Below are 26,998 nucleotides of genomic sequence, written 5' to 3'. Positions count from 1 at the left end.
CATAATAAGGCCGTCCACCCATAGTAAGCAACTTGTATTGGGATTTGTTCTCTGGTAACTGTGTTTATGAGTGGAGTTTGCTAGCAACCCTGCAGAGGAAGAGAGATGGCTAACAGGATAGATCCCCTGAATGATAGCACTTTTCGTTTCTTAACTAGAGAGCTTGTCCTGCCACTCCTTTGCCTGCAAACAGGAACACTTCCCAGGGAAATGCGGACATTTGTGCAGCCTCCATTGTATTCAAACTGTCTCAACATCAGCTTTAAGTTTTAAAATACAGACATATGAATTTAGATGTGCACGCAAAATTAATGGTCTCCCCTATAATATCATCCAGGACCATTTGAAAGTTCCAATATGTAGTATTAACAGCCTTGAAAATTAAGACACAGTAGCAGGTAGAAATAGGCAAACAAAAAACCTCAGCAGCCACACAACTCCTAGTAACACATTTAGATGTAGTATGCCTTTGCTTGGTTTACCATCCACTGATGAAAAGGGCTGCAAAAATTGATCTCTCAAGGCTGCAGTAAGGTCATAGAAATTGATAACCCTTACAAGCAATTCTTATGTGAGTCTGTCTGTGTCTTGCAGATAGTGCACTTTGTAAATTAATCCTCCAAAGGCAAATATATTGTAAGTAGCTTGTTATCTCTAAAATACTAAATTGAAGAATACATGGGATTATATTGACAGAAATTACATTTTCTGTAATGGGGTTTAATATATCTGAAATCTCTCCCAAAGGCTCCCAGGCTCTCTAACAGAGAAGGGTCTGTTAATGTAGGTGCAATAGACATCAAGAACAAATTTATTCACCAAAATGGATTATGCCATGTAATCAGAGATTCTGTAATATTAATCTTTGACACTTATTGAATAGAAAGAAATACTTCTGTCTGCAAACTGGCATTCCTAGTTCTCCCCTTCCCCAGCCCAGGCTTTGGGCCTTTTCTGGATTTTACTTCAAAGAGGATAAGGTTTCCCCATCATAAACACTAATCTAAAAACATTAGGACAATTAATTAGATACACTTACTTTTAGAGGATATTGGATTTCCATACCCTTCAAATATGACACTAGCCCTGGGTGATTATATGAAACCTGGCTTTCAGCACATTCACAAAGGGTAATAAATCATACTTTCTCAAAGCCCCATTGCCACACTGCTGTACATTGAGTCAGAATATTGTTGGCTGGTACTTGGTACATAATCTCAGCTTCGCCCCAAATCAGGAATTTACACTTTATTTAGAAACGGTATTGCACAGCCCTGAGATGCCTCAGGTTTGGAATAGCCTCAAAGAGAAACATAAATAATTTCTTCCTTTCAGTATTTGGGAGATAAGAGCAAAGGAGAGACTATCCTTGAATGCATAGCCCTAACAAAATCTAACTGAATTTAGTTATTCAATGAATTTAAACCTGACTGATATGTGATGGTAGATTTTCTTGTTTTGTAGAAAATAGGATGATACTACTCTATCGATTACCCTGAAGGGGAGAAGAAAAGCCATAGAGAGAGATACATTGACAGAGCCATCGTGAATGTGAATTACACACATACTTATACTATGCATAAAATTGTCAACTTATAAAGGAGGTAGAAGACAATACAATGTTTTATTTCCCATACTAGCAAATGTTCTCACAAATCAGTCAATAGCTTCTTTTCACTTTTGAATCAACAAGCCACCAGGGAGAGCAGTGGCAACTGGGTGTGTCTTCTTAATGCAAAACATGAGGTGCAGGTTGCCAGAGGGGGAAACAGATTGTGTGTAAACACAAAGCCAAATTACTTACCAATTGTTCACTTGAAGGATGGTGAGTCCCGTGTCTTGTGCCAACTGCTTTTTCTGTTCTTCAGAAGGGTAAGGGTGCTGAAAGAGAATAAAAAAGATATTAGTGCATCAGGCAATATTTAGGCCATTTTGTCAATAGCCTAAGTGTCTCATGAAGTCTATAATTAAAGGTAAAAATGCTGAGGTGTGTCACTCTTATTAATGGAATACTACATCATCTAATTAATGGCAGTAAAAGACAAGCCAATTACAAAGATTAGTGAAGTGTATAAATAGCTACTTAGGATACTTGCAGAACCTTGATACTGAGTTTATCCTTTAACAGCTTTATTTGTTGCAAACACAGAAAGTTTAGTATGATCTTCACTGTATTTTATAGGATTAAAATAAGGACAAGCCATTTGTTACCATCTAAAAGTATACTGCCCTAACTTAATATATTCATTGAACCATAAATTTCTAAAGCTGACCCATTTGGACCAACAATCTCAGCTGAGGTTCCCATAGTGACGTTCTCCCTCTAAAACACCATATTGCCAGATGCAAACATCAAATCTAAAGTGGGTGCTATTAAACACACACACACACACACACACAATTCATTTTCAGTCTTCAGCAAAAAAAACAAAATTCACCAATGTTGGTTTCCAAATCTGAATGTCAACACATGCTGAGATTCTGAACACAGGCCAATATAAGGTCAAAGACCAGCATATTTTGCATGCTAAGAACAAGCCCAGCTATGTTCCTCGAGAGTCAGAGTAGATAAAAGTATTACAGGATTAGATAATAAAGTGAAATTCATACCTTCCTGTAAGAACGTTTGGAATTCTACTGAAATTAGTTTTGGCACAAATGCTTTCTGTTCACTAATCAAATACATCTAAATTTGAAATACATATTTCTAAAGCTTAGGGGAGGAGCTGAGGATATGGTTTCCATCTATAGAGACATTAGCTTGCTTGAAACACCACATCTCAATAAATTATCCCAAGATAAAATTCTTCTGAGAGTCAACCCTCTATTCTATTATGAATGGAAAAGTGCACCCCCAACCCTTAATTTAACTATCTGTGCCATGGAAACTATATTCTGGGCTATTGAATGCTAATTAACAAAGCTTTTAATTTAATTAATAATGTCTGATTAGATGCTAAACAGGCTTGTTAATGACCACTCCAGTACTCTTATATGTAAGTTTAAATATGCTCTATATCTATACACAGGGGATTTGTTTGTAAACAGCAGAGAGATCACAATTTTTCCCATAAGCATTGTCTATGATTGTCACTTAATCAATAAATACACAATTAGAATAAGGCTTTGCTTTCATGGAATATAGTGCCTTTCTCTAAAGAGCTCCAAGTATATTACAGACAGGATGGTAATTAATCCCCATTATATCCCTTTGAGTGACATAAATGGAATCTATCATCCCTTCTGTTTTACAGGTGAGGAAACTGGCCAGAAGAGATGGCCAGAGGCAGACATAAGTCAGTGATATTTCCTGCTTCCCTTCCAGTGCCTAAGCCTCACCACGACCAAAGGATGTAGCAGATGCCTTTCATAATCCCCATTCATGTCCCCTGTGAAATAACCTTCAGACTGGTTACCATGGCCTGCAAGGCCTGCCACCATCCAGCCCTGCTCACCTCTCAGATTTTGACACCTTCTGCTCACCCGCTTCCTACCCCTATACCCAGCCACACCATCCTTCTTTCTGTTTTCCTAACACCACCAGCTTTTCCCATCACTCAGATTCTTACTCCAATGTCACTTTTAGCTCTTAGCTCAAATGTTCAGCTTTACCCTCCCCACCTCCCAGCACCCCGCCTTATCACGCTCACATTCATCTTTTTCTTATTTCCCTAATAGCAACCATCGCTCTCTGAAGCACCTGTTTTAATTATTTATTTCCTTGTTGGTGTGTCTTTTCCCACTCATCTACCAATGCTACTAAACCCCTTGCCTTGCTTTCTGTCTACCCTCAAAGCCCCGACTGGGACATAACAGAAAATCCCTAAATATTTGTGGAACAAAGGAATGGCTGTACCATGCCGTGACAGACACTCTCCACTCAGATGCAACATCAAAATGTATAATAAAGCAGAAACAATCCAATTTAAGATCCATGACACTACTTTCTTTGCTTCATTCACAAAAGTGATGTCGACCCACTTTCTTCAAAGAAAAGTATATAAACCTTATAATAGGCTAAGATCATAAGTGACATGGGTGCTACTCAACAGAATGCCAGCCATTGCAGCCAAAGTCTCATGACTGGCTACTGAGCTCAAAGCAATCCATTACCCTAAGGGTTAAAACATAACTCCCACTGTATAAAGGTTTGGCACACAATACAAACCAAATGAATTTCTTATCCCATGGATAGAATGCTGAATTATAGCTTGATATACAGTAGTTCTATGTCTATACTAGTTGAAGAATTGTACATAATATAGGTGACTCTATTAGATTGTATAAATGATGCTGCCACTCATTAACTATGGGACTTTGAACAACAGACAACTTTTCTTATCCTCAATTTTGTCATCCAGAGTTCTAAGATCCATTGAGGTTAAAGATTACCTAGGCTAGCAGTTCTTACAGTATCGCAATGCTAGAAGACAAGCTCAATTTTGAAATATGCAAATATTAGCATCCCACCACTGGCACTATGTGCCATATAAAGTTGTACACTGAAGTACACAAGCAACTTCCAATCTATAACATTTCCTGTAAAATTATTTGCTGACAGTTGTCCAGGTCTTACAGAAATCACTTGCAGTGATTTCTAATAGAATTAATAAATATGTCAACAGTCCTTCTTTAGCATAGTCAGATGGCAAAACCTTTTGCCCTGTCTTATTAGTTATGTCTTAATATTATGACCAGAACTGGATAAAAATTATTATTTATGCCATTTATCTTTAGTTACTTTGAAAATTGAAAATTGTCACAGTAATTTATTTTTCTGTATTTTCAAGAGTACTTTTGCATGCCTGTTTGTGAGCAAGTTTTACAAACATTCTGACAAAGCAAATGGAATTCACATTTTATTTATGCAAGTGGTGTCAGAAAAATTCTTTTTGAATTATTACCACTACCTGGATTACTAGAGCTTCAAAGGGTAGTAATATGGCTCTCAAAATTTCAGTGCAAATTTCGGTTGTTTCTTCACATCATGTAGTTTCAATTTCATAATTTAAATATCATAAAATTAGAAAGTTCTACCCTTTATTTCCTCTGTCACTTTTCATGTGATCTGATTTTAAGTAATTGGAACAAACTGTGTCTAATTTCATGCAGCATAATTGCTAGGCAGCCTCAAGCTATGGAGGCTCAGCACTCTGTCTCCATTAAAAAATTTTCAGTTGTTCGGGATATATATATATATATATATTTTTTTAATACAAATGAATGAGCCTGGACAAATTAAATGTCACAATAAGCTGGCCATTGTTAAGTGGAGAAAAAGGTATCAACAACATTCCTAAACCCTTGTCTATGGTAGGTCAACTGAATGTATTTCTTTTTCTCATCGTTCTTGGCCTTAGTGTCCCACAAACTTTCAATTCCCTGAAAAAAGTCTATAATTGCTAGACTCACATGAAAGCCGTGACTTCATGTAGCTAATCCTTAGCCAGCCAAAAATTCACAAAGAAGTAGGCTTTTAAACTGAAACCCAATATGTTTCAATATCTCAAATCCTATGCATCTTTACTAAATAAGCTTTTTGTGGACAGTATGAGTTATTCTTTTGTAGACTTAAAAAAAAATGACTTGACAAAAACCCAGCATGCCACAGACACAGCTGCTGAAAAACACATTCAAAGCCCTGTTGCCTTCTGCCTACAGGGCTAGTGAGGCCATGCAACAGGCAAAGGCAGACGTCATTTTGCAAAAGAGATAAAGAGTAATCTCCGAGAAGTGCCATTTTTAGGGAGAAAATGGGAAATTCATTCCAAACCTTTGCAACTAAAGGCCTATGTCACTCTTTGCCATCCTCCTTTGCAACACCTTTGTAACACCTTTGTAACACCTTTGCTGTTACTGCATCTCAAGGACACATTTTAAGAAAGATCAGTAGGCTCTTGTGAAGGAAAGATGGATGGCACTTCCCAGACATACCAATCAACCTAATCACTTCGGGATATCAAAGCAAATTTGACCACAGTCCCATAGACAGTGAGGGAGACCTCGCCTTTGTTGTGTACATTAGCCTCATGCTATTATCTCTTAAAAGCTTAATTATTTGCAAACAATTGATCAAGATGGGAATTTGAGAAAGGATATGCAAGGGCCACTGGGAGAACTGCAACACATTAAGAGAGCAAACAAAATTACCTTTAGATCTTACAATAAGAATTAACGATTGAGAGGGGAGAGCTAGGGAATGCAGTAGCTGCAAGGGTTCTTTCTCGAGTGTTTCCCATTTGATCTGCATTAACACCTCAGGAATGAGTGAAAGCCATAAAACAGTGATTATGTACGGGTAAAGCTGGCCCCTCCCTTCCAGCATTAAACCTGCACACATGTATTAGGCTGGTTTGGCTACAGAGAGAAGAGATGCTGGCCTCAAAGGGAAACTAAGTGGCTTGTGGGCAGTGGAACCCCAGCTAAAGGGAATAACTCATGAAATGATCATCCTTATTTCAATAGTCAACACCTTGACTTCTCCTTTCTAGCATAAATCTCTACCTGAAATATAAACCGCTTGCCACTCTTCATGTATTTCTGGATCTTGCAGTGACTTCCAATAATGAACCACTATAGAGTGATTGCTTAATGACCCCATCAAAGAATAAAATGATCCTTAGGGTAGGATCCTGTATAAAAGAAATAGTTAAAGGATGTCTGAGAAAAATCTAAAAATAGCTTATGTAAAAGTTAAGTCTGAGCTGTCATTTTACCAGCCGCAAAGAATAGAAAGTGACAGAAAATGGTGACTTTCTCAAGAAAGTTATGTCTGCACAATTCCAGTGTTATTTCTTGAGACTGGGATGGGAGGGGGGTTTTAAGCTGGTTATCTGGTATTTACAAGTTTACAATACATTGAGAGAAAGTGTTTATTGAAACAATCAAGCAGACTATTTCAGATGAGCATCAATGGGGAAGAGACAGGCTCTGTAGAATGCAGTTAGAAAATATCCGGCTTTACATCTTAACAATATCTTTGACCAAATGTACTTCTTTCATCAAAATTTCCACTCTTGGCTACAAATGTGGATGCCAAGAGAGCGATGAAGTTTATCTTATCTACCCTGGTAACCAAGTTTCAATAACATCCCCTCCCTCACCACCTTGGCCACTCTAATAGCACATTGTAATGGCAGCAGAAAATTTGAAAATAATCCTGTACAGAGCTTGCTGGTGAGATAATGGAAGGCTACACTGCCCCTTCTCAAGCCTCAGATTAGTAATTTCTTGTGACACAGAACTGCCTCTATACCGAAACTGCAAAATGGCTATAACAAAGCAATAGAGGTAGAAGCAATTTTCAAGCAAAATGTTACATGCTGTACTTTAAAAGGTATGGGAATAGGCACTGGAGGAGCTGATCTAACAGGAGGAATTATGGCAACTGTCCAATATAAGCCTTATCAAGGCAATGTTCTGTTGCTTGGCTGAATACGTTGGAAGAACAATTTCAGAACTTCTTTTATCCTTTTTCCTCCAGCCCTTTGCCTCCTCCACAGCTAAGTTTAATGCATTAATATAAGTTGACCTTGAACTAAACTCTGGTATGTGATGGAGAGATACTCCCTTTAAAGAAAAAAAAAAATCTACCATATGGTTTTTAACTATTAGATCTCTGTGCTCTTTTAAAACTTCTACTGAGATTTTGTCACTAAGGGAATACTGTGGATCTAAATGAAAATAATCAGCTATATATTTGACCTCTAAGAGACTAAGCAGAAACTTGTTAACCAAATATATTTATATTTGTTTAACATAATGGTTTTTTGCCTATAAAAACTTCTCCCACTTTAAATAAACTTGCAGCCATTTTCCCCTTCTGCATTGACTGTGAATAGCTTACACTGTGACAATTACATTGATCTAGGATACTTTTTCCTTTAAAAAAATCCATAATGCTTCCCTATTGTCTTTCAGCTTTATGAATTAGTTTTACTGTTTCAGTGAATGCTTTTTTGTCTTCTGACTGCACATTATCAAAGAGACACTTTGTGCCTCCTATTTGCATTACAAAAGCAGTGCACTGCGCAGTTGCAGAACATAGCCTGAATGCATAGTAGTTGAGTCCTGCATCCCCTCGCATGCTGGAATCAAAAGAAGGGTGGTGTTGGGACTGGCTAAGAAGCCAGAAATGTTTGGAGCATCATCAGTAGAGTCATAGGATTTCCACCCGCTTTCTTAATTCTCCACCAACACTCCTAGATTGCCTAGTTGCTCAGACTAAATGGGCTCCATGTTTTGTTCAGTGTTTGTTTTTTCTGGGGCCCAGTCAAGTCATACTGCAGACAATCTCTCTGATTTCTGTACATCCAACAGCAGTCAAAAGAAGTTGCCAGTGGAGGTGTCAGGTAGGAATCTATAAACGTAACCTTAGCACATGAAAATGACATATGTGTGGAAGGAAAAGCAGAACGTTGGATAATGTTTCATAACAATCTTTGTTTTTTGTACTAATGAGACTATATTTATAATACACAGTAGTAAAAACATTGTTTTATAGCCAATGATAAGAGGCCAATACTAAAATGCCCTGCCTGCCTCACTTATCTGATCTTTTAATTTCTTCTAAATATCAGTTAAATAGAAAATGAAAAAACTAAATAAAGAAGACAGATACTTATATTAAGAAACTGCATAATCCTTTGTATTTGGAATTTTTTTTAAGTTGCTTACAAATTTATAAAATAACAATGTTTTAGACATATTCTTCATTAGCTACACATATGTTACAGAAATATTTTAAAGTATATACATTTAAGACATACAGTTTAGACTCCAAATTAGTGATTACTTATATCCTCTTCCTAAATGGATTAACATTCATGAAGGATGCTAAAATTATGTTGAACAGCTATTAATGAATCCTCTGAATATTGATTCTCTCAGTAGAAGACCATGCTTATAAGAGGAAATACAAAAATGGCCATTAAGAAAAACAGGGCTGGGCGCAGTTGCTCACACCTATAATCCCAGCACTTCGGGAGGCCAAGGTGGGTGGATCACTTGAGGTCAGGACTTGGCCAACATGAGGAAATCCCATCTCTACTAAAAGTACAAAAATTAGCTGGGCATGATGGCAGGCGCCTGTAATCCCATCTACTCGGGAGGCTGAGGCAGGAAAATCACTTGAACCCGGGAGGTGAAGGTTGCAATGACCCAAGATCACACCACTGCACTCCAGCCTGTGCAACAGACATCTCAAAAAAAACAAAAAACAAAACAAAAACAGGACAGGAGGCCCATGGGAGTAGATAAGGGAGAAAACTCATGCTTCACTTTGAAGTGTCATTTTTGAATCATTTTAAATAATAGCTCATTTGAACTCATCATTTGTCAGTACAACAAATGCATTGCAGGCATTATTTCATGTACTCTTGGTGAACCCCCTGAGTAAGGGCTGTGCTTAGCTCCTTTTCACAGATGAAGAAGCTGAGTGTTGGCCAGGTCAAAAACATGTCAACAGCTCACAGCTACTTAGTGCTGGTGCCAGGTCTGTCCTGCTCTGAGTTTCTCCACTTGGCTACACTCCCACTGCCGTTTGTTTCTCATTTCTCCATTCCCTTTTTTAACCAAAAATATGTTATAAGGGAGCATGAACCATGTTATTAATCATGGTGGACAGAGAGGAAAGAGTTGCCATTTCCCTGCTCCTCCACTCATACCTGAATATCCACTGCTTCTGCCTGGGAGGCAGGCAGAAGGGGAGGGGAGGGGGCTGTCAGGGAAAGTTAGTTCATCAGAACCTTGGCCCATGTTCTCCTTCCAGCATCCAGCCAAAAGAACTTTATTAATAGTAGCTTAGCAGTATTAATAAGAGAGGAAGAAGTAGTAATCGTAACATATATCAGGAAGCGAGAATGTGCCAGGCGCTGTTCCAAATGCTTCACTTGTATGACTCCTCACAAAAGCCTTCTGAGGTAGTTAACAGCCGCTAGACCCATTTGATAGATGAGGAAACTTGAGCACAGAAAGGACAAAAGACGTTCTCAAGTTGACACAGCTGGTAAGTAGTAGAGCTGGAATTTGAAACTTGGTAGTAACATACAAGTTGGGAAAATTCACTTCCAAACAATTTTGTCTTTTATATAATAGATGAAGAAATCCCACTGACTCCTGGTGAGTTAATCACGAATATACACGATGATTATTACTTGTTATATGAAAAAAACTATTATCTTGATGTATATGTGTGTACCTTTTATTTCTACAACTCAGTTCTGCTAATGGAAGGAATAGTCAATCTTGCTGTAAGTCAGAAAACTCAGTGGAAACTCACATGCTCATCACTTTATTAATGCTTGTAGCATTGCTTATAAATACAGGAGTGATAGTAGATTATATACAAGAGCACTTTTGGCCAGGCGCAGTGGCCCACGCCTGTAATACCAGCACTTTGGGAGGCCGAGGCAGGTGGATCATGAGGTCAGGAGATCGAGACCATCCCGGCTAACACAGTGAAACCCTGTCTCTACTAAAACTACAAAAATTAGCCAGGCGTGGTGGCACGTGCCTGTAGTCCCAGCTACTTGGGAGGCTGAGGCAGAAGAATCACTTGAACCCAGGAGGCGCAGGTTGCAGTGAGCCGAGATCACGCCACTGTACTCCAGTCTGGTTGACAGAGCGAGACACCGTCAAAAAAAAAAAAAAAAAAAAAAACAAACAAACAAACAAAAAAAAAACTCTTTTAAGGATCATAGAATCAAATGCCTACTATTTCCTCTAACCACACTACAATATGCCTTCAATTGTCAGCTTTGAAACAAATTGGGGTTTGAAACAAATTGGGGTGTGTGTTTCACCAATTAGTTTTGTTTATTACATGATTCTTAATCAAATATGAGTTAAATGACATTCAAAATCATTTCATTTTAGTAGACTACTAATAAAAACACATGAATGCTATTCCCAGACATGATGCAGCTACCAGTTCTGTGCCCAATAAATAGTTGTGTGAATGAATGTTATTAAAGTTAGAGATGACTAAAATCCCTCAACCTGCATTTGTGAGTAGATGACTTCAGATAAATAGAAAATTAGCAGCTCCATTTCAACAATTATTCATCCTCACTTAGTTCAACAAATCCCAGAACAGTACTGTGCCTAGTCCAGATTTTGCTCACTTTATTTACTTGACATTTATATAATGTTTACTGTATGTCGGGCAGCGTTCTCAGTGCTTTAGGTATTTACTCATTTAATCCTTAAAACAAGTCTCTGAGATAAGTACTCTTACCTTTATTTTACAGAGGACACTGAGGCTCAGAATCTAATTTACTCGCAAGTAAAATAGAGCTGGGATTTGACTCTAAGTAGTCAATTGCACAGCCTGTGCTTTTAATTACTGTATTATTCTGCTTTTTTTTCTTAGCATCAATTTATAATTTCCTCCAAAGTTTCTCCCAAATTCACTCTATGTTGTTCTTGGGTTTATTTGTGACAAAATTCCCTTCCTACTCTCTAACTTGAATGTTACAAAATTCAAGTTCTGTATCTTTATTTCTAGCACAGGACAGAAGAAAGGATAAAGAAGACTGTTTCAACATGCAGGCTTTTCCCCAAGAATTTCACTTTAACATGCACAACAAAAACACAGCACACTATACTGGACCACTTTTCTGAAAAGAAAGTTCATGACTGATTTATACAATGAACTCCAATAAAGTAAGGATCTTTTTCAAACTACATATAGCCCATCTCTACAATTTCAGAGAGCATGTCAGCTAAAAGGAGACCTAACACCAGCCTGAAGAACACTTTTCCACTTTAAAAATCAAAGAGAAAGGATTTTGAAACCATTAAGTAGAAAGACAAGGAAGATGAAATACTACGATGCCATTTTGGAATGAGTCTGTTGACAGCAATCATTATTGCCTCTACAGATGCCCTGTCTAGCATTAAATATTCAGGAAAAATCCTTGTCTAAAGAATAAAGTATCCATAAGTTAGAAGCAAAATGGTACATTTGGCGAGGAGATATTTTTGAGGGAGAGAAAGATAGAGACAGGGAGAATGAGACGGAGAATTCGTGCTGCTTCCAATATGACTAAAGACCCCTGGAACTGGTACTCATTCTCTAGTGCTAATTTTCCCACTTAAATTACAGTGATGGTGTAGCCTCATCTCATTAGAGATCATTGTCCCCAGTAGACAGTTGTGTTTATGGGGGACTCTGGCTGCTCCACACCTGCTGATCAGGTTGCTATGTGATCAAGACTGCATACAAACAGCAGACTGGAGCTTGCTGGACTGCAACTGATGAGCCCAGGCTAATTCAGGGGTGATTATGTAGTTTACTGGACCACTAAACCTCTTTAAGCTTGTAATTACTGCCTATTTGAGTAAAGAACATTCAAAAGCAATTCACTGCATCATGCCTGCCACAGCTGGAAGCAGGCTGCCAGCAGTCTGTAGGGACATTAAAATCTACAGGGACGTGGATTGAAGCCCAGCTAACAGACACTCTCAAGCAGCACCCGCAGCCAAGTATGTGAACATTCCTGCTCACCTCTCCTGACCAAGCTTACCATTAAAGGTCAATGAAAACTATAGAATAGCCATAAAGATGACAAATAATGGAATGTAATGGTACAAACCACATTTTAATGATTTCCCCCCTTTGTAAAGCTAAAATTTAAAAAGTCTTCACAATGCCAGAGAGAGAGAGAATGCACTTTAAATAATATACACTGCTGAGATGTACTGTGTGCTTGCTAAAAGTTCCACCCCAAAGATACCAGCTTGAAAACAAAATGCCCACTTTTTATGCATTATAAAAGAACTGGTATGTATAGTCGTTTTAGACATTTTCCACCCACTTAGCTGCTGTTTATAACCTTAGCTGGGAAAATATTGTTTAGCTAGTTGATTGACATTTTCTAAAATCACGTGTAGATTTTTGCAGTTAATGAATTAAAAGGCCCCTCAGACACCTGAGTGAAATTTATTTTCAAGAGTCAGAGAAGATTTAAGAAAAAAAAAATCAGTATTTATCAATGTTCTCATTTTCTTTTGCTGTCACCTTAACAACCGCAGTTCTTTTGTATAACAAAAGTGTAAAACATGCTTTGCATTGCTACGGGTATAATTATTACTTGTCTCTAAGTAACAAAAAAAGACTGGAACTTAATGAAGGGGGATTAAGTTAATTTCTTTTTTAGCTAACAGTTTCCTGTCTCTTAAAATGCAGACCCTGGTGAACATAATGTTTGGGAAGACAAAATTAAGCTTTTTATTTGACTAAAATCTCCACTTTGGAATATTGATATTAAAATATTACGATGATGTTTATTCTTTAAAAGTATGTAAATTTGGTATTAAATAAAGCCACAGAAATCCTCTCTGACTACTCCATCCAAAGTCCACAGATCCCGGGGTTTATGTGTTATCTAGACATCACTCCTATTAATATTCATTAGATGGGTCTGCTTGCATTTTTATAAGCTGTGAGAGAGGCAAAAGAAACAATCAGAATTCTTTAACACACAGGCATTATCAATTCAACATATGCCAAATAGCAGAGCACCCAGATCTGAAGTTAAGATTCAAATGCAATTTACCTTTACTAAGCTAATTTTCATGAAAACTCTTTTCCCTTTATCCATTGTAGTCTAAGCTATTTAATTTTCTCTATTCTATGTACCATGCACTTCAGTTTTTAATTTCAGAGATTATTCAGCACTATATTTTATCTTAGTTAATAACAAAACTCTTATCTTGCAATCAAACTAAAGGGAATTTCCCCTTAAGAAGAAAAAAAAATCTAAAAACTTTAAATTGTTTTAGTGATCAGATTACCTTTATCTTTATGAACCTTCTTAAGCAAACCCTTTCCAACTCCCGAAAGCATTTATTGACGTGAATTCACTGTCTGTCTCCAGAGTGGATTATAGACGAGGGAAGAGTCTTAGTCAAAATTTGGGCAGATCCACCGTATTTGTTTCCCAAAGTACGCTTTCCTTGTTAACTCTAACTGGGCTGGGGGCAGGGAGGTGGGGATGCCGGCACAGATGTGTACTTATTTCTGCAGGGTTATCACAAATGTTCATGGAATATCTTAGATGAGTGGGAGAAGACTCAACCTGTCACCAACAAGACTGTGAGATAAAGTTGGCAAAAATAAAGATATTTCATCAAAGTTAACTTGAAGAATAGTTTGGGCTCTTTTTTAAGACTTTGAGAAGGGTGATCCCTTATATTTGTATATAGCTTTACATTTTCAAAGAGGTTTTATTATATTTTGCCAAGTTTGAACCTCACAATTACTGGTGAAGTCAGAACAGGTAATGTTGCTCTCATTCTATAGAAGAGAAAACAAAATTCAGAGTGGACACATGGCAAGTTATACAGGGTTACATGGCTGGGAAGTTGCTGGCCCTAAGGCCTCCTACTTCTCTATCTAGTTGTCTTTACACACTACTGAAGCTCAAAGTTTATCTTGTTAATGATAAAATAAAAAGCTGTAGCTTCATCTGTCAGAAACCTACTGTTAGTTAGTTGACCCAGCCTCTGTTTTAATGTGTAAATGTGTACTGCCCAGGATGAAACAAAGAACTAAACTAAAACTTAAACTAAAATCAAACAAAACCATCACCTTTTAAATTAGCTGCCATTATTCCTAACGAACTTATATATATAATCTTACTGGTAATGCCAAAAAGTCTTAAATAGTGGCATTTGCCCCTTCTAAAACATGCTTTGGGAAAGAAATGTCCTTACCCAGTGAGGATTGATTCGTTTGTTCCTCTTTGAAACAACTAGATATAGTTTTGCTTTATTTAATGTGTTTTTCTTTGCCATTCCACTTGTGACTTAAGGTTGCTAATCACACAAAGAAGGGGCTAGTTTTCCCCCTTCCTAAGTGAGTTCTTAAGAGAACTTAGGCCTATGTGGAGAGTCATCAGCCCGTTTAGCCCAGGAACGTGGTCATGAAGTCCATTCATGCTTCAGTGATGTGGTTACACATTTACAAATGGCAAATCTAAAGGAAAACATTTTAAAAGACTTTTTTTTTTTTTTTTTTTGAAACAGAGTCTCACTCTGTTACTCAGGCTGGAGCGCAGTGGCACAATCTCGGCTCACTGCAACCTCTGCCTCCCAGGTTCAAGCAATCCTCCTGCCTCAGCCTCCCAAATAGCTGGGAATACAAACATGCTCCACCATGACCGGCTAATTTTTGTATTTTGAGTAGCGACAGGGATTCACCATGTTGCACAGGCTGGTCTCAAACCCCTGACCTTGTGATCCGCCCACCTTGGCCTCCCAAAGTGCTGGGATTACAGGTGCGAGCCACTGCGCCCGGCCCAAAAATTGGTTTTAAGAGGTGTAGCTCGGTGTATCAATTTAGTTAGATAACTAAAGTTAAGTCCTTAGAACCCACAGTAACTATATGACCTTGATCAACATTTCAGATCTCCAAGCCTTGCTTCCTCATTGGTAAAATGAGGATAACCACGCTGGTGGCAGTCAAATGAGACAACATGCATCAAATTGCTTAGCATAGTGTCTGGCATATATTTAGAGACTAGTAAACAGTAGCTGAATCTGAGATGACTCTTAAGGTTAGGCTAATCTATGTAAAAATACATAAAATACATACAGTTCTCAATTTGCAGGGAAGAAGATATGACTAGATAATTCTTCTAAATTTATTTTTACTGTTAAATTAGGTTTTAATGTTTTCTTGTAATTCTCTTTATTTGGACAAACTTGCTTCCAAGATCTCTGAAGGCAGGGCAGCTTCATGGGTGTGCTGCCTGTAAGTGACACAGGGACCCCCACATAGACGGGCCCCATGCTTGGCTTAATGTGCTGCTGTCACCATCTTGAATTTTTTTTTAAGAAGCCCTGCACAATTTATGAGGAGAATTTACACATTCTCCACAAATTACGCAGTGGGTTCCATTAAAAGGAAAGGAGGCTATGTTTTCCCTATTAGATGTTTTATGCTTAGCTATAACTCCTCTTGAGTTTATTTGAGCTTCACAGAGGTAAATAAATAATTACTAGGTTCTTACTGAAAGAGTGTTAAAAAAAGACACTATAAAAGCAAGATATAGAGGTGACACTGACAGTGTATATGTGCTCAGGCCTCAGACAGATGAGTAAGGACACTTCAATGACCCTCCAGTGGCCTTCAAAGGGTCACACATTGCTGTAAGTGCCTAAATCACCCTCAGGGACTGACTAAGGCACTGAGAAAATATTCTATATTATAAAGTCTATGGGGGAAAAGTAATCAATAATAATCTGGATCCTTCAAGGTGTGAGGCCCATTCTGGCTCAGTGGACTTAGGAATGTTGAGAGCCTTTGTCTTTTGGTGGTTGGAAGTCAGAAGTGGCAATTCGCCCACCTTCCTTGGCAGGGGACGAGCACCACATTTGGCAGAAAAGTGTGCTCTCGAGAAAAGGGAGCAGAGGATCTTTTGGCCTGAGCTCCAGCTAGGATAGATCAAGAGTGAGAACTTGCCCTTGCATGCCAACCAAATGCCGCTGTAATTAAAAACAAACCTTTGGAAATAAAGTATTTGGAAATTATTTCAATTCTAGCACAGTCACAATACGAGCTCATCAATAGTTATAATTAATTGATTTGATTGCAGGATTTTGGATTAAAAAAACTGTCTTCTTTTTTAGTTCTCTTAAACAGAATTCTGCTTTTTGTTAAAGGAGAGCCAGATAAATATATATATATATGCAGACTAAAGACAGAAATACATGTCATGTCATACAGTTTCAGAAGCCTCCAGCACATTTGGATTCTGTAGCTCATGTCAAACCTGCTAAGATGGCAACACCAATTTTTAAAAATGCAAAATTCCATCATTTTGATGATGCCAAATGATGAACTTGACTATTACATGCATATATTTTGTTTAATGGCTTCATTTATTTTAATAACAAAGGGAAACTAGATTTTACAGATGAAAGCTTTTTTTTTTTTTCATGGCATCAAGGCAACTGGGATTTTAAAAATCTGTGATGTTAACCAATATGTGATAATGGATGCTCTCAGGGGCCCTATTTTATAACATTTTATGCAGTGGAAACCCACACTGAGTAACTACTGGCAGAGTGTTTACCCCTATTTTAAGAAGGTACAATTGGGGTGAGTGTCAGAGGGCCTCGTGATTGTTCCATGTTTTTGTTTTTTTTTCTCTGAAAGATTACATGTTCAGTAAAGTGTTGGCTGTGGAAATACTGCAGCAACAGAATTAACTCACTAAAGATTTATTATAAATGAGGGAGGAAAGTGCTGTTCATGTGATTTCAGGGATAAGAAAATAATTGCATAGACCTCTTTTTCCCTGTTCAAAAATCTGCCTACGGGGTTTAATATTTTGTAGAGAATCGAAAAAATAAATCACAGCAAGTAACTTCAGTTTAATTCTTGTTGAATTTCTTCATTATACTGACTATCTATGGTGAATCAGGAAACCAGAAACTCATCAAAACTAATTCCCACAGGAACAGAAGACACTCCACCTCAGAACCTCCCTTTTAGCCACTAAAACTAGTCATAACTAGTTTCAGAAAAAAAAAGAAAGAAATACATGCAAAGGACATCTGGTCCACCCAAAATTCTGCTTAGATGATGCAAACCAAAAGGTCTGCGATGATTTTTTTTTTTTAAACTGAGAGCCATACCTACCAAACTCTAGTATACAACAGATGGAACTTGCCAGCCACACACAGGATGTCGAGTGATTTTACAGACACTATCTTGGCTCAAGATGGCAGCTCATGATTAATGGCCGCCGCATCCTTGGCCCTGCTGCAGTCAGGCCTGGGGTCTCATCCTGACACACAGGGCCTTCGTCCGCAGCCAATCAGCAGATGCAAGCACATAGGCCCTGTCAGGTTGACATATCATTCCTTCGACAATGTCAGCGAGTATTAATGTTCAATTATCTGTCCTAGAAATGACCCTCGCCTTTATGCATTGTGTAACCGTGTACGTGGCACTCCCAAAGACAAGGGCAGAAATGTCCGCAATACACCAGCTACCAGGGAGTTGGTTTTCCAACACTGTCATGACATTGCCTTACAGTATTGGAGACCAATTTTTAATTTGTTTTCTAATACATGTTTGAAGGACTACTGAGCCCTTTATTTATTTATTTCGCTACTTAGCTATTTTTCTGTGAGCATGTTTGCTTGTCAGTAGTCCTTCCTATTTAAACAGAGAGACTTCACATGAGTCATCTGTGACTTGATGATCACACTGAGCTAACTATTCTTTGTATATGGTGATGAGTGTTCATTATGTGTAGGGTACCGTTTTATTTCATGAAGCCAGGTGTATATCATTTACCATCAAGCCAAAATGACAACAGTAGATTCTTCTGGAGCAGTGTCAAGATCAATTCACCTTCAACTTGTGAAGCTAAAGTAGTCTGTTCAAGCCAGTCATCTCTCCTTCCCATTGCTAAAAATAAGGCTTCCAGCAGAGGAAGGTTTTCCAGAACATATCTGAGATTGTTCGCCTGTTAACAGGTACAGTTGCTCAGATATTTTACAATGTTGTGTGGATTTGTCTTAATTAAATTTAAAACCCCCCTTTTCTCTCAAATAACATGGCAAGAAAAAACATTTATCTTAGCAGACAGCTGCATTTGCATGGTTTTTGTTGAACTCACATGCAAAGGTTATCAATAACAAGTTTGCAAACTTATACAACCAGTACTGAAAGATAATGTACAATAACTGCATGATAACTTCCTCCAAAACTGAGATAAAACCTTTAATGCAATCTCGAGTTCACTAACCTACATATGATAGTACAAACTTCAGTGACTCAGATTGGGGTTCAATGAATGTTCCCCGTGGTACTATTTTTTTTTTTGTTTTGAGATGGAGTCTTGCTCTGTCACCCAGGCTAGAGTGCAGTGGCACCATCTTGGCTCACTGCAACCTCCGCCTCCCAGGTTCACGCCATTCTCCTGCCTCAGCCTCCCGAGTAGCTGGGACTACAGGCGCCCGCCACCATGCCCAGCTAATTTTTTTGTATTTTTAGTAGAGATGGGGTTTCACCGTGTTAGCCAGGATGGTCTTGATCTCCTGACCTCGTGATCTGCCTGCCTCGGCCTCCCAAAGTGCTGGGATTGCAGGCGTGAGCCACCGCACCCAGCCCCGTGTTACTAATTTTTAAGGAATAGAAAATGGAATTATTTTCCTGTGGAAAACCACTAAGAATTCATCTATTGCCTTCATTTTAACATGTGAAAAACAGATTGATTATGAAATGTGCCTGTTAAAAGTCTAGCCAGTCCTTGGTCACAGTGTGGTATCTAGTGCTACTTCTATATGTATTCTCAACTACACTCTGAAAGTCTTTTTATCTTTTTTTTTCCTTTTTTTTTTTTTTTTTTTTGCTTTGCCTACTGTGTTCCCAACAGCAATTTTTCCAAATGACTTCCATTCTCCTCCACCTCCTAATCCCACTTCTTGGACATTCATCAGTTAACCCTGCCTCCAGCCTGCTAAAAGATCCAGGAGGAGAATAGCAGCCTTCTTCATTTCTAAATTTCTCTGACTTCTTCCTTATTGCTATGTTCTTACTCTGAGTCCCATCACCCTCCCCTCCACTGCCAGCTTACCCTTGATTCTTGCTTCATTATTCAGTCCCTCTCTACTTTGATCTTCAAAGGTCTCTATTGCCTAAGTAAGTAGGCTGCGCATTAACAAATTGCATGGAACATAGTAGCAATTCCAGGAAAGATAGCTGAATTCAATTCTATATGTAAACATATTCAAATATCCTTTCTCCTAAATATTAAAAAAAGAAAAGAAAAACCATGCCTTCTTGTTACCACTTCCTGAAGCTTCTGTCTAAAGTATAACCTTTAGTGTATTTCCTCAAGTGATTGCAAAAGGATCTACCTTTGCTGCCTCCACTGCGTATCATCATATGCCTCATAATACAACTTCTTCTCTTCCAAATGCCTCAAACAGCTTAAAAAGTTAGCCAGTGTGGTGGCATGTGCCTATAGTCCCAGCTACTCAGGAGGCCGAGGCAGGAGGATTGCTTGAACCTGGGAGGTGGAGGCTGCAGTGAGCCAAGATTGCACTGCTGCACTCCAGGTTGGGCAACAGACTGAGACCCCGTTTCTAAAAGAAAGAAGAAGAAGAAGAAGTAGATAAACAAATAAATGACAAAAGTCACTGATGATATCCTAACCCCTATATCAGGATCTTTTCCAGCCTTTCTACTTTATAAAGCTCCCAGAGTTTGGTCATTTCTGTTTTGCAACTGTACTCATTGCTTTGGTCAATAAATAATACCAAGCATCTATAGTACAGCTCTGAAGATGTAGAGAGCAAAGATTAAATCCTGACCTCTAGATAGAAAGGCACAGCATAAATAAACAGTCACTATGATAAGCACTCCCTATCAGAGTCTCATCAAGGTGCTGTGGACCTGGTGGCAGGGGCCACTTTCCCTCTCCTGGGGAAAACAACAAATGGCTTCCCCAAGCAGTGACAATTGCACTAAGATGTGAAGGATGTGGAGGAAAGTGTCAAATAGAGAAGGGGTCATGGAAGTGATGTATCTTAGATGAGGGAACAGCATGTAAGGTGCACAGAGGACAAGACCGTGCAGCACTGATGGGGACCTGTAAGCCTTCAGCTTGGCTGCAGCATGGCATGCATGGGGAGCCTGTATGGAAATGGTGAGAGAGGCGCCAGGGCACTCAGGGCACCAGTGCCAGACCTCAAGGGGTCCTTGAATGGCACACCACGGATGTTTGTCTCATATCCTATGGGTAGTAGGGAGATATCAAAGGATTTTAAGTAGGAGGAGACTTAGCCAAGTTTTGTTTTAGAAAAACTGTGTCAAAATAAGGGATGGTTTATAAGGGACCAATGTGAGAGGCAGGAAGGCTGGGGAACAAACTGAGAAAGCTGGAGACATAGAGGACTGACCTGTGGCAGTGGCAATGGAGCTAGGTGGGAAGAAGAATGGAGAAGTGTTTAGGAGGCAGAATTGATGGAACTCAGGGATGAGCAACTGCCTGTGAAGGGGGAAGGAGAGGAACCTTCCAGGATGACTCCTGGGTCTCAGCTGAGTTGGAGCTTCTGGGTCTATGGTGATGTCATGAACTGAAATGATGTTGACGGCAAGGAGAGCCAGTTTGGGAGCCATGATGGATTTAGTGTGGGGAATGGATTCTTTGACTTTCTTACCACTGTACCTTCCTTGCTTGTATTAGAATAATAAAGCATTGGAGCTGGAAGGGACCCAGAAATTAATTCATGCCACCTCTGTATTTGACAGAGACCTGTCTGTCTGTTCCTCTCTCTTTCTCTAGGTTTTTCCTCCAGAGAGCCTTCAGAAATAATCATCCCCCAAATTATATCTTTGGCCTCCTCCTTTTCTCTCTTGGCACTCTCTGGATCTGTGACTCTATATACATCTCCAGTGTCTGTGGTGGTAACTGAATGAATGTTTCTATTTATGAGGTACAGATTTACCTCCAACATATCTTCTACTCATTCATTTCTTTGTACTCCTACAGCACAGCCTTCTTACCTAAACTGTTATATTTGTCTCCTGACTGTTTGCTCACTCCAGCTTTCTATAAACTGCACCAGAGATTAGATCCATGCCCTTTTCAAACATCATAGAACGTTCCAGATGTATATGGTTCCTTGTACATAGTAGGCCCTCAAAAAGCATTTGACTTTCTTGGAAAAAAACTTTTCATGACCCCATTTATATTGCAATTCAAAGATAAGGTAGATGTGGCCTAAAGTTTTGCCATGATTTATGGTGGGTAACATAACAAGCAGGTTTGAAAGTTGCTTTTTCCTGCAGTGTGGTGGGATTAAGTCATCACATCATGGAAACTATTCTAGCCATCTCTCCTCAAACCAAAAAGCATAAGGTATTCATAGATAAAGGCCCTAATGCCAGCATGATCCCTGTCTCCCCGCAACACACACACACACACACACACACACACACACACACACACACACACTTGCTTTTACTGCAATACAGGTATCAGAACCACAGAGATATCTAGGGACAGCGAACGGGCTACACAGGGGCCCCCAGTTCTGGCTGACTATACAGCAGTTGTGATTGCTCTGGAATAACTGAGTCAAAAGCATGACTCTGATGGGGCTATGTGGACTTCTGCCTCCATTCTCATTAGTTCTAGTCAACTGTGTATGCAGGACAATTTCAAGAACAATAACAAGTCATAATTTTAAGTGTCAGAGTATGGACGTGGTAAGCTCCAGGAAGTTGAAATTTATGGCCCTGAGTTTTGTTTCCAGTCCCAACTTCATTGTACACTAAGATGGCTGTTAGATCTTTAACCTTTTCTGTCCCAGTTCCTTCATCTGTGAAATGGGGATACAATTATTAATTGTAAGATCACATGCAAGTTGACTATTAAATAACAATTAATAATCTTTTAAAATAGAATAGGATACTTGCTTGCTGTCTGACTTTTAGAAATTCAAACGTATGCTATTTCATGCATGTATATTTGGCCTTTTTTCCCTTGCAAATTCACCCCACAGTTTTTTCGGTCTCTTTTGAACAAAGTGATGAATGTTGCTGAGTGCTCGTGGTGTCTGGTCCAATATGAACATCTTTCAGGAAGTAAGTCCTGAGCACCCGTCATTTTGGTCATCGACGATGTTTTCACTTCAGGGTGTGGGCTTGAGACTCACAGGGCTCAACGAGAGAAGTAAATGAATTGATTTGACTATATCTCTTGCCCACCACTTCTGATACTGACAAATGTACTTCAATCTTATTAAGAAGGGGTAGCTATATATATGTATATATATATATATATATATATGTTTGACAATGGTTAAGCAATGCCTTTATTTTATTTAGCAAATTAAAATGCTTGGTTTGTCATTTTAATTCTTTGCGGAAATTTGGTCTTCACTAAACTTACCATAAATTATAAATGCCTACACCCAAACAAAGAGTAGTCTACAATGCCATCAGAGGTCTGTCTCTTCGCTTCTTAATTTTGATTTCTAGCTCCCATGGCTTCCAGAAGAGAAAGCATGCAGGGGCACACACATACTGTATTTCAAATGGAGATTTTATGTAAGCTTATTTTTATAGTGATTCCAAGAGTCGCTGCTCTGCTTTTTATCTATGCAAACTGGAAATAAAGTAGGCACCCTGCCAGCTCCCTGACAGCAGGCCAGGCCCGGCCTTCCATGGGTGACTCGCACAATGACATCTAAGGGGTCCAGAAAAGAACCCTGACTAATGGCTTTTGGATTCCTTATGACCTTTGATCCTCAATGACTTAGACCAAAATAAATGACCTAATTTCAAGAAACTACATCTAGCATGTGAACTCTAATGAGTGAGAGAATTTACCTGCTAAGCAATGATTAATAGGTATGCACTACTTATAATTCCTTAGATCTTAGCCACACTGGAGGAAATATACTTTTCAGATACTCACTTTTGAAAGCAAATTCACCTTCCTTCCAGGATGCTGGAAAATTTGAGAGTGACAGTGCCCATGGCAGATAAAGTACACAAGGCAGTGGGAATACAAAAGGATCTCCTGGAGCAGACATAAAGTTGGCAAGAAGTGTGAGGCACAAACGCAATTCTCCCTCAAACATATGTGTTGTTTCTGCAGTGAGTGATTCTGTTACTTTCTTACTGACAAAGGCTACCTGATCTGCAGAGCCTCTGCAGGAGTCTGGGGGCTAGCATGCCACACACACTGCCCTCACTCCATGATAACTTCCGTTGCCGCATGTTGTCACCAGAGCACTGAAGCTATGAAGATGTTTCCTTGTGGTGGAGGTGAACCACAACATTCTGTATCATGGGACCTTCAGGGCTACCCCTCCACCCACCCCAAACACACAAGTGTACTGTCAACAAGCCCAGAAGAAACAGTCTGTCTTTCTGCAGAGCCCTGGGTCTATCAGAAGCTTTCAGAGTACTTGAGGGATCCAATGAAAGTGCTTTGATATTCAAAAGGAACTTCTTATATGCTGAAAAAGCATTGAAAGTTTGCAGAGAAAAAATAAAACATTCTGTCAAACTAATATGATAAAAACAATGGGGTAAGCTTCAAAATCAGGGGGGCAAAATCAAAGTATAAAAATCAAAGATAGAGAAAAACAATCATCTTTCCATTCAAAATCTGTCATCTTGCTTGTGTACCTTAGATCCTTTCTATGCAAGCTGCAGTCTGTGGACCAGCAGCACCAGCAGCACTAGGAGCTTGCTGGAAATGCAGAATCTCAGGCCCCAACGCTCTCAATCAGAATCTACATTTTTAAAAAGATCCAGATAATTTAAATGCCATAGCTTAAAGAGCACTGTTTTTGTTTGTTTGTTTGTTGTTTTTTGTTTGTTTGTTTTTGAGACAAGGTCTCACTCTGCCACCCAGGATGGAGTGCAGGGGAGTGATCTTGGCTCACTGCAACCTCCACCTCCCGGGCTCAAGCAATCTTCCTGACTTAGCCTCTTGAGTAGCTGGGACTACAAGCGTGCCCCACCACACCAGGCTAAGTTTTGTATTTTTGTAGAGACAGGGTTTCACCATGTTGCCCATTGAATTCCTGGTCTTGAATTCCTGGGCTCAAGCAATCTGCCTGCCCTGGTCTCCCAAAGTGCTAGGATTACAGTCGTGAACCACTGTGCTCAGCCAAGGAGCACTGTTTTTAAAGAAGCAAAAGAATTTTCAATTCTGTAGTAATTTTCATTTTCTAGTTTTTCAGGTGATAGACTTTCACTTTTTTAAAGTTACTCGTTATACCTCAGTTAAAACTCCAAATGTGTTCATTGTTAAATCACATGATAAATTCGACAAATTCGGAGAAATGTTGTAAACATTTTCATGAAATATTTGTGTAAAATATTTGTGTGAAAAAAAAATTTAAAGCCTTCTATTTAGAACCTAAATAATCACTGTACTTCTTTTCATCGTACCAACTTAGCAATGTTTCCAATGATATGACTTTAATAAATTTTTTAAATTTTATTTATTTATTCATTTTGAGACAGGGTTCCGTTCTGTCGCCCAGGCTGGAGTGCAGTGGTGCAGTCTTGGCTCACTGCAGCCTCAAACACCCAGGCTCAAGTGATCCTCCCACCTCCTCCCAAGTAGCTGGGACTACAGGCATTAGCCACCACACCTGGCTAATTTTTTAACTTTTTGTAGAGATGGGGTTTCACCATATTGTCCAGGCTGGTCTTGAACTCCTGGGCTTAAGCAGTCTTCCTTCCTCAGCCTCCCAAAGTGCTGGGACTATAGGAAACAGCCACTGCTCCCAGCCACAATATCACCTTTACATACTGATTTTCAAAACCCAGAGCCAGGCTGGACCATGCCTGCTTTGTCATGAGCAAGGAAGGTAGTTGAGCAATTATTGTCTAAGTTCAGACAGCACAAGAAGGTAAACAGGACACTGCAAGCCAGCAAAACTCTTTTTCTCTCCAACAAAAGGCACCTTCTCCTCCAATGACCAGGATAATAACTTCAGCCTCATTTTATTTCAATCATAAGAGCAAATTTTGGTCTCTGACACACAAGTACATTTGGCCTTGCTTCTTTCCTTGCCTTCCTATCTCTGGTAGTCAACAAATCAACATTTTGACTGTATTTAAATTATTTATCTTGAAATTGGTAATGAATTTTTAGAAATGGGAACAATGGGTGGAAAACCTAACATTCTGAGGGTCTACCAAATAAGGTCTGCCTTCTCATTTTCAGAGGCTAACACCTACCACTTAGGACATCAGAACAGCCCCACAATTCCACACGCTACGACAGTCGACCTACGTGACATGTTACCCATGTGAGTTCAAATGTAAAATACAGCATCTGTAGCCCTGGTGATTAACTGAATTATAATGCCACATTTGAATGCTACTTTACAGATTTTTTCCAAAGGCTCTGAGCATCTACTCCTTAATTAAATTTAATTTGGTTTCCACATAGAGTGCTATTGAGCATATTCACTTCAACATACACGTCAGCTCAAAATACATCATCTTCACCTTCCAACTACAGCATTATGAAGATGTTTCCTTGTGGGAACATTCAAAACTGATTTATGGTGCTATTGCAACAACTAAGCAACTAATCTTCCAGTATAAATGTAACACATAAGAACAACCTAACTGAAACATATAAATTCAACATATACTTAAAAATATTATTGTCTGTAATTTAATATAGGAGAATGTTTCTAAGCCTACAACCTTGCATGCAGAAGCAGTTTTTCAAGCATTAATACTTAAATGGGTCATAGACACCACATCTGTCATTCTGTCCTGAAGTCTATGAGGCAAAACCAAGACTATGCTGGCCTATTGATTTTTCTAGCATTTGCTTTAATTTACTTAACCACTGCGAAATCCATCAGTACATAAAGGGCAACTGTCCATTACTGCCTCATTTGCAGACATTCTTTCTCCTCGTTTTTGGTAAATATTTCCCTTAAATTGCTATGTGTTTACAGTGTAAAAACGAATTAGGAAAGTGCTCACACCTGTTTCTGTTCGGTAACTGCTGCACTGAGGTATATGTAACGTGCTTAAAGATAGAATAAATATCTAGACATTATTACATCTGTGTGCAAAGGGTGGTAAATTAGATCCTAATTACATTAACAGGGATTCTGCCTCCCAGCTTAAATTTTACATGAGCACTCTGCAAAAATCCAAAAGCTCTACTGTGGTTTCTTTATGAGCTGGTGATTATAGCTACTTCCTATGCGGTCACTAAATATTCTGTTTACAAATAAATGAAGAAGCTTTGAGCCGACTTGCCAGAGTAATAATCTATTTTTTTTCTCCTCCTCCCTCTTCCCAACAAACCCTCGCCACATATGCATGGCAACAGTCAGAAGCCCTGGCTTCATCTAATTACTCCGTCACATAATTTCACAAATTGCCTTGTCACTGGGGAGCCAAGTGCAAAACATGCTCACAGTGGGATTTCAGGCAGCAGCTTTCATTTACTACTCATTCCTTGTTCAATTA

At 38.9% G+C, this 26,998-nt stretch overlaps 1 protein-coding gene across 1 annotated transcript in view; it reads right to left on the bottom strand.

Annotated features, from left to right (window-relative positions):
* MEIS1 (Meis homeobox 1) overlaps nt 1-26,998 on the bottom strand; it is a 138,547-nt gene that overhangs the window by 23,955 nt on the left and 87,594 nt on the right. The window contains exon 9 of the mRNA XM_003262466.3: nt 1,805-1,881. Coding sequence (XP_003262514.1) covers nt 1,805-1,881 — 77 coding nt within the window. The remainder of the gene's footprint in view (nt 1-1,804; nt 1,882-26,998) is intronic.

This window comes from Nomascus leucogenys, chromosome 14 (genome assembly GCF_006542625.1).
Source record: "Nomascus leucogenys isolate Asia chromosome 14, Asia_NLE_v1, whole genome shotgun sequence".
NCBI lineage: Eukaryota > Metazoa > Chordata > Mammalia > Primates > Hylobatidae > Nomascus > Nomascus leucogenys.
This window is presented reverse-complemented; position numbering and strand designations above follow the sequence as displayed.